General features: G+C 40.4%; 2 protein-coding genes across 2 annotated transcripts in view; both read right to left on the bottom strand.

Annotated features, from left to right (window-relative positions):
• Positions 1-151: 151 nt before the first annotated feature.
• Positions 152-4,576, bottom strand: cox5ab (cytochrome c oxidase subunit 5Ab). Its single transcript, XM_083917119.1, has 5 exons — positions 4,455-4,576; positions 2,471-2,587; positions 834-955; positions 493-615; positions 152-280 (listed from the first exon to the last, which is right to left on the bottom strand). Exons 1-4 carry the CDS (start codon positions 4,525-4,527, stop codon positions 502-504), a joined length of 426 nt encoding a protein of 141 aa, XP_083773245.1. The 5' UTR covers positions 4,528-4,576; the 3' UTR covers positions 152-280; positions 493-501.
• Positions 4,577-6,408: 1,832 nt separating this feature from the next.
• LOC310956286 (synaptosomal-associated protein 25-A-like) overlaps positions 6,409-8,552 on the bottom strand; it is a 49,835-nt gene continuing 47,691 nt past the window's right edge. The window contains exon 8 of the mRNA XM_083926469.1: positions 6,409-7,818. Within this exon, the coding sequence (XP_083782595.1) occupies positions 7,750-7,818 (69 nt within the window). The 3' untranslated portion in view covers positions 6,409-7,749. The remainder of the gene's footprint in view (positions 7,819-8,552) is intronic.

The following is an 8,552-nucleotide window of genomic DNA, read 5'->3' as shown; positions in this document are numbered from 1 at the left end:
TAACCCGCCTGCACATGCATAATAGACCTTTTTCACAACAGAAAGTTTGAGCCCAGTAAGCTCAAGTGAACCTGTGCTATTCCTGCTATGAGTAAAAAAAGTCTCCCTTTAAAAGACACATCATTTACCAGAAAATAAAATACAACACGCATTCAGTCATTGGTTTCTTTATTAGGTCCACCATTTTGTACACAACAGGACAGCATGGATTTAATCAACAATATAGACATATTTGACAGGAGAGAATCAGGAGAGCTCATCTCTTTATACATCAAACAACCTGAGGAAAGAGGAACAAAAGATATTTTCAGGTGCAAGTCAGATGCAATATCATTCAGGGTCTGCTGTGCATTCGTAGAGTAGGCCAGCAAACACATACAGGGTTTGAGGCAGCGCTGGACAGCATCAGTACTTCTGCCTGAAGCGATTCTCTTTCTAAAGCTACATCGCTTTTCCATGTAACGTGTAGTGGAACAGAAAGTGCAGTCTCACCGTGACAGTTTATGACTTGTCAATGCCCAGCTCTTCTGGAGTTGAGATGCCGAGTTCTGCCAGGGTGGGCTCCAACTCTTGGATCAGGTAGGGATAGATGTCTTTATGGGGGCCTGCTTTGTCCTGCAAAACACAAAAAACAAGTGTTGCAGCATATGTTTGTACATGTTAATTTTTTTTTTTATAATCATATTTTTGAAACAAATTGTGTTATTTTTACCCTATAGTAATATCAGGGTGAGTTTTCTGTTTAAATTGTTAATAGAGTGGTACTACAGTGACAAAGAAATTCTTGACTTCTGGCAGACCCTGAGTGATTTTATGAATGGATGGTTACTCACCTTAACGGCTTCAAGGATGCGGATGGCGCTGGCAAGGTCATTGAGTCTCCGACAAGCCCTTAGTGCCGAATCCAAGATCTTGGCCTCAGGTACCAGGTCATACCCAATAAGGGTGTTCATGCCTTTAGATTAAAATTTTGAAAAAAATCCTATTATTTCAAAGAATCAGCAACAATAATAAAAGCAAAAGCGAGTATTAGCAGAGAAAAAAAGTAAAAAAAATTAAAAAGTAATTAAGTAATTCAAAGTATTATTTAGCGCACTCCTACAATAAAAACATCAACAAAACCCCAGTACCACCACTGATGAATAACATATGGAATTATAAGAGTTTGTGTAATGGTAAGAAAATGGCAAAAAAAAAATTTGAACATTTATACTGTATCACAAAACGCAATACAACTGCATAACTTAAGGGAACACTTCAATCACACATCAGATCTTGATAAACATATTATTCAAGTTGAAAGTCTTTACTGATGTAAATTACGTTGAGAACTAAATAATATAACAATGGTCAATGTGAACCAAAATCATCAACCCACTGAGGGCTGGATTCAAAATCACACCAAAAATCAAAGTGAAAAATTAAAAGCCCAGGCCGATCCAACTTGTGTGAATTTCATCACTGTAACTCATAATGTGACCCAGTAGAGTGTGAGGCCCCCACGTGCCGGTATGCACTCCTGACAGCGCCTGGGTATGCTACTGATGAGTCCCATAGGTGCTGAATTGGATTTGGGTGAGGGGAACAAGAGGGCCAGTCAATGGCACCAATGCCTTAGTCATCCGGGAACTGCCTACACACTCATTGTCCTGTACCAGGGGCCCACTGCACCAGCGTAAGGTTAGAGGATTTTATCCTGATACCTAACAGCAGTCAAGGTACCGTTGGCTATGATATGGACTGCTGGAGGTCATTTTGTAGGGCTCTGGCAGTGCTAACTCCTGTAACAGCCAGTCTCCTATAATCTCCTCCATGCTCTTTAGACTGTGCTGGGAGACACAGCAAATCTTTTTGTGACCGCATGTGTCAATCCTGGAGGAGCTGGACCACCTGTGCAACCTGATTGGACTGCAGGTCACACCTCAGATTACCAGTAGTGACACGGACACTAGCAGAACACAGAACTAGAGAAGAATCAGCAGGGAAGGAGGAGAGAGCAATTGTCTGTGGCCACCACATTTGAAAGCATTTCCTTTTTGGGGGTTGTCTTGCTTTTGCCGCTCTGACATCTCTTCATTAATGCATGTAGGACCTGTTTGTGCATACTTGAGGCCTGTATGTGTGTTTAAATAATAAAACAAACAAAAAGAGGGAAAAATGCGGGACTAATAAAGGCATCCTTCCTTTTTGTCTTCCATTGCACCTGTTGTCACTTTCATTTGTAGGTGAAACTGATTCACAATGTCCTAAATGGACACAAGTGATATCCCTGAAGCTTAACTGACTTGGTGGTATACTGTGACCATATCGCATTACTCAAGTGTATCAATTTATTCTTACACCCCTAGGAATATAATAACCAAATAATTGGTTATGTGTGACCCAAAATCAGAACTATAAAATTGACAAAGCCTGTGACGGAACAAGGACTCATCACAATATAAAAAGCACAAATTTTCTTCAAATTCACCTTTCCTCAGTTCCCAGGCATCGATGTCAGGCTTGTTGAAGTAAGTGACCCAACGGGAATCAAACTCCTCGTCCGTCTCCACTTTGCCATGAGAGTAACATCTGGAGGCAATTGGAGCTGGAAAAAAACGAGGCAGACATAAAGATTAATTCAAAAAGGTTTTAAATACTGGTGATGATACAATACCCAAGTATTTCAGAACTTATAACAAGTACATGTAACATAGACATAAATAGATGCCTTTCTACAAAACCTGTTGGTTTTTAAGAAACCAGACAACCTTTAATTCTTGACTGTTTTATTATTATTATTAATATTATTATTATTGATTTTCGCACCAGTAAGCAATAATGACATCGCAAAACCTGCGATAGTGATTTGTGCTGCACCTAGACGTCATTTTAAACATTTGACTATCAGGCCTCACATCGAATGAAAGATTCAACACCTAATGTATTCAAAATCATAAAGCTTAATCAAAGAGTGGGCTTGTATTATGTGCACATATTTTATATAACTGTCAGTGAGCAAGGCACGGAGACAAGTCTTTAACAGAGACAAGTTGGCACTGATATGACTTGTATTAGGAATAAAATGCTCCTTTCTACAAAACATCTTATGTGATAACTTTTGGCAATATTGCATTCCCTAATTCAGACATACAGTACCACGATGACATTTTTACTGTACAATTCCTCTTTCAAAGCTCTATCAAAAAATACTTTAAGGAACCCAATTAATGTCAGGTTGCACAAAATGTTTTACACACATTGCATTCTTCAGTAAGTGCGGTTAAGGCTGCGGGTCTATAAAGACCATTTAGAAGTCATAGGCTATTAAATACACATCTATAAACGTGACTTGTATGTAGTTGGTTTCAGTTTCTTTAAAGCCCCTGAACACCTACACAGCTTTTTCCAGTTAACTTGTTCATTAGACCTCTTCTCAGGACTGTGCGGGTGTGTGTACTGTGATTGATTGACATCTTCCAGAGTCTCCTGTTAGCTTTGTTTCACCTGTTAAGGCGGGACACAGTAGACCTTTATCATTCTTATTGGTAGATGGACATTTATGACCTCATAAATCCCCATCAAATTCTCATCAAAGCCCTGCCCACCTTCAACCCAAGCAGAGGTCTAATAAGCCAGAATAACTGAAAACACCTGTGTGGGTGATCAGGGGCTTTAAATATGGTGCACTGAGGGATTAGTCATGTGGCTTCTATAATACATCCAGTTCAGCAACTTTAAATTAAAAAAAAAAACCTTATGCATCTCGCACAACAATATGCAAAAGTACGATATTCCAACACACAAACAGGGAGTGACAAAGTTCATTGCTATCTAATCTTATCAACACACCACAATGACATTAAAAAATTAAACGGACATTAACTAATCACCATATTTATATTTAGAAATAAAATGTGTTTTTTTGGTCTAACTCGGGTGGACTGCACCTGCTGTAAGCGCTGCTCGCTCTGGCTCTTACCCTAACTGTAAACTAAAGCCCTGTGGACAGGAGTTCACCTCAGGACGCTTATGTTTCTGTGACTAGCATCCAGACTACTTCCGTGGTAATAAACTATGTGTGCATTTCAAGTATATACCGTTACATAAAAAGTCATACGGTCTGAGTAGACACTATAACATGTTTTAAACAGCTGCGTAAGTCCTGCGGCCACTGACGCTCCTGAACTAACTAAGGGGGTCATCGCAAGGTCGTGACTTTTTTTGCTAAAATTCATTTCGCGGTTTTTAATTTTAAATACGTTATGTGAGGTGAAACTACAGGGAAATACTCAGGTCGAGACCACAAGGACAGCTAACCATAAAAATAATTCAATGTCACCCGACGTTAGCTTTCCCTCACACAGCGGTAGCTTAGCTAACGTTAGGTAGCCAGCCGAGCGAGCTTATCGTAGTCACCTTTGTCACAGGGGTTGTCTAATTTCAAGGCCGGTTTGTGAAGCGGGCAGTCCTACCTGAGTAGCAGGGTCGTGACCGAGCCAGACACCGGGCTCCTGTAGCCGACAGTCGGAACACGGCTCGGAACATGGTACCGCAGTGGGAGCTAACTGCCCTGTGTGCTAAAGAGGGACACTCTGGACGGAGAAACACGATGAGGACGACGAGGGTCACGTGACTGACGGAGATAGCCGAATGCTTTGCGTCCCGGCTGCTGATAGGTCCGTTTCCTGACACGTACTACTCATAGTGTGGGAGAGTGTTTAGGTTTTTGACCTGATTTTGACAGAAGCGGTTGACTCTGGCCTCCAGTGCAAATCACACATACCCCTTATTTATTCTTCTTTGATTGTGCTTCAGGACAACTGAATATGTATCAGAGCTCAACAAATGAATTTAGCATACATCTTATTGCCTCAACGCTGTCTGTTTGGTTTGGGTTTGGGGCCTCTGAAAGTAAATTAAAGCCAGGTGGGGCAGCAACTACATTCTGATGACCCAAGGTAACAAAAAACACTGAAACTGGAACCTATCAAGAAGCTTATATTAGGCTCCAAAATAAACGTTGTGTATTTGTGTCAGAACATGCATCAAACCAATCGAACCGGCCTATCCTGACTTTAGCCCAAAGTATGAGTCATCATCCCCTTGAAACATTGCACCTACACTTCCCATAATGCAACTTGAAAACATGTTTTATTAAAATAATCCTGATGACGTCACCTGGGTAATTTTGCAGCTCAATCAGAGACACAAATGTAGTATAGTAGGCTACTCTCTACTCATATTGAAACTGAACTTCACTATGTAAAAAAATGGTGGAGTACCCCTTTAAGATCCGTGCCCAGCTAAAACATAGAAAATGCAACACATTGCGACATACTACCAGCAGAGAGAGCTCTCCGTTTAAAAAGGAGCTGTTCAGCGCTCATAGCACAACAAAGCTGTTTGCTTCATTTATTGGCCCAGGGACAAATAACTTTTATAATTAGTGCAAGTAAGTAGCTGAGCAACTGACAGATTCCATTACAAAGCATGAAATTTATCATTTATGATAAAAAAAAAAAGATCAAATCTATATATATGTAGGATTTTAATGACTATAACAGTCATCCATTTTATTGGTCCTTGTGTGAATGCAAACACACCACATGCATGCAAGAGTTGTGTAATGGATGTAACCAAGGTATTGCGGATTACCCTGTTGTGTGTATCTGTTGTCAAAGTGTGTGTGTGTGTGTGTGTGTGTGTGTGTGTGTGTGTGTGTGTGTGTGCGTGTGCGTGTGCGTGTGTGTGTGTGTGTGTCAGTGTTCTTAGTGACGTGGTAAACTCTAATCCGCCCTAAACCCAGGGCGGCACCACAGTGGATGTCCATTAGTGTAATGTGCTGCTGCATCTTTCCTTCTCAGCCTCTCCCGGTCTCTTCCTCTCTCCCAACAAGGCCTTTTTTTGTGCCTTCCATGTTACACATTAGTGTTTTATATATTTGTGTGGACATTGCATATTTTAGTCATTCAGCTCCAGTTTTAGAACAGTTTGAGTAGTTAAGATAAGCTCTCTGACCTCTCACCTCCCTGTGGAAGAGCACAAGAGAAAACACATTTTCTCTGATTAGATTTTTGTAATGTATTGTGTTACTTTGTGTGCTGTAAAATGTTTAGTATAACCTACAAAGAAGTCTTTATAAGGTGAATACATCTACTGTGATTGTAACATCTACTTTTGCTTATACAAAGCTGTGTCATGTGGCTGTGGCTGTCTGCCAGTGAGGGAAATGACTGTGTTGACACCACCGAGAAATCAATCTCCCTGAAATTAGAAAAGTCAACATATGAGATATGAGAAAAAAACTTCTCCTCGTTCTGCTCAACGTGGTGAGTTACACAGGTCCATGATATTAACTCGAACCAGTATTGGAAGTCATAAAAGCAGAAAGGAAGCTCAGTTTGGTTCTACAGTTATGATGGTTTTATTGGCATTTTCCAAGGTATTAATTTACAGTGATGATCACAGTCTGGAAAGGTAAAGAGACATGAAACAAAGAGTGGCACTCTTGCAGATAAATATGGGCCTCTCTGGGTGTGGCCTACATATGTAGCATGCGGTTGCCATGTAAGGATATTTTTGTCTGAATAAGTTAATTATTCAGTGTCTTCTAGCAGCGGATGGACATGCATAACACACTTAATGCACTACTTTATATTGGTAGGGTTGAATCATGGGTAAAGCAGTCTGGCCTGGGATGTGAACAGGTTGTGACCCCCCTGTCACTTTGCCTAACAGTTGAATTGGTTGCTGTTGATCTGTGACTTCCTCTTACTATCAATCACAATGTTAGCTATAATGGCTAATGAATAATATTTTTACCAACAACAATGCTATTCAGACCGCAACCAAATGCAAAATATTCGCATATGTACACTGATCCTCATGATACAGTTTTTATGAATTACAACAAATCAATTAAATATTCAACCCTTGCTTTTGAATGGTCAGATTTAGCTCCCTGAGGAAAACGTATATACTATACAATCAATGGCATCAAATTGCGTTAATACTGCTCCATCAATAGACTTGGTAAAATACTGGTGCACTAACAGTCAGTGTCTTCATCCAAATGGCTCAAATACGTCACTGAATATCCATGGTCCACGATGTTATTAAGATCTGAGCGGCTCCACGTCATCATTAAATTACTTTGTATTAAAACAGTTGCCTTGGTTACGAGCTGTGAGGGCTGTATGTTCACTAAAATCACTGCAAATCACTGTGGCCTTATCATGTAGCATCACAACATCTTAACTGATGAATACACAGTGTGTCTTATATGAACAACACCAGAATACTGACATGAAAGAAGGACATTTTGGAACAAGGTGTACATACAGTTTATATTACACACAGACTTAAAAAAGAATGATGAAGAAAACAGAACAAATGATCTAAGTCAATGAAGCCATTTAAGAAGCACTATGTACAGTGTGGAGACACTTTGAGTGGATGAAGTGTAACAGAACTATTATTTCTTAACAAAATCAAAAGAGCAACAACACATAACATTGACAACATGGGGAGGGAAGAGACGGAGGGAAGTGATGGGCATAATTGGGAGGGGGGGCATAGGAATGTATGATATGTGCATGTGTGCAAACCTCTACAAGTATCACAATAAAAGCATGATTTTGCAGCGCCTGCTGTCGAGCATAGGAAGTGGGCGCCGGGCGTTGGTTTTGGGGGCTGGGCTGGGTTTGGTTGGTGTTATTTTTAGGGTGATTGGGGTTAAATAGGGATGAAAGCACTTTTCACTGCAGTTTAGCCACTGCCCAACATCTTTGTAGCACGCTGGTTGGCCTCATCGATCCTGGTCTTGTTGGAATCAGCCTGAAAGAAACACACAGTTCATAAATTATACTTTCTGTATATACAAGTTTCCGTACGATGTAAACTTCATCATCAGAGGATGTACGTGTAGGCTCTGTGCATACCACCGATTTGTTGCCACGCGGCCACTACACTACAAGTGGTCATGTAGCTATCTACTGTACGTGTGGAGCATGTCCTCCAAACAGATTTCAAAACTAGTGCCAGACCATGGTGATGACAACTGTTCGTGTACCGTTTGACCAATGCTTCGAAGTCATGCTTCGGATTTATGGGAGATATGCTTGAAATAGACCAGAATTATCCTTTAATGAAGACATACACACTGAACTAATTGACAAAATACACAGCTGTGATGCTTTACACTCAGATTTGGTCTAATAGCATGTAAATCAGATTTGCTCCGTTGCTGTGTCACCCCCAAGCTAAATCTGCTCAAAATCAGCACAGCTGCATCCGATATTACATGGCCTAATGCTGAGCATGTAATCCATGTTAAATATCAGGGAAATACTCTATAGATTAGCTACCGTTTACTCTAGATGTACTGCATTTCATTTACTTACGTTTGTACTTAAACCACAGTTCTGACATGACATTTATAAACTTCCATTATCAGACTCAAAATCTAAATCTAACCACATCCTGTTTGTCCTGATAGCTTCCCATACCTTCTCTTAGCATTCGTATGAGTAGGCCGCCTATACATGGTTATTTCACAGAATAGTCTTGAA

This window comes from Echiichthys vipera (assembly GCF_963691815.1).
Source record: "Echiichthys vipera genome assembly, chromosome: 1".
NCBI lineage: Eukaryota > Metazoa > Chordata > Actinopteri > Perciformes > Trachinidae > Echiichthys > Echiichthys vipera.
The sequence above is the reverse complement of the archived record's forward strand: the minus strand, read 5'-3'. Positions and strand labels throughout refer to the sequence as shown.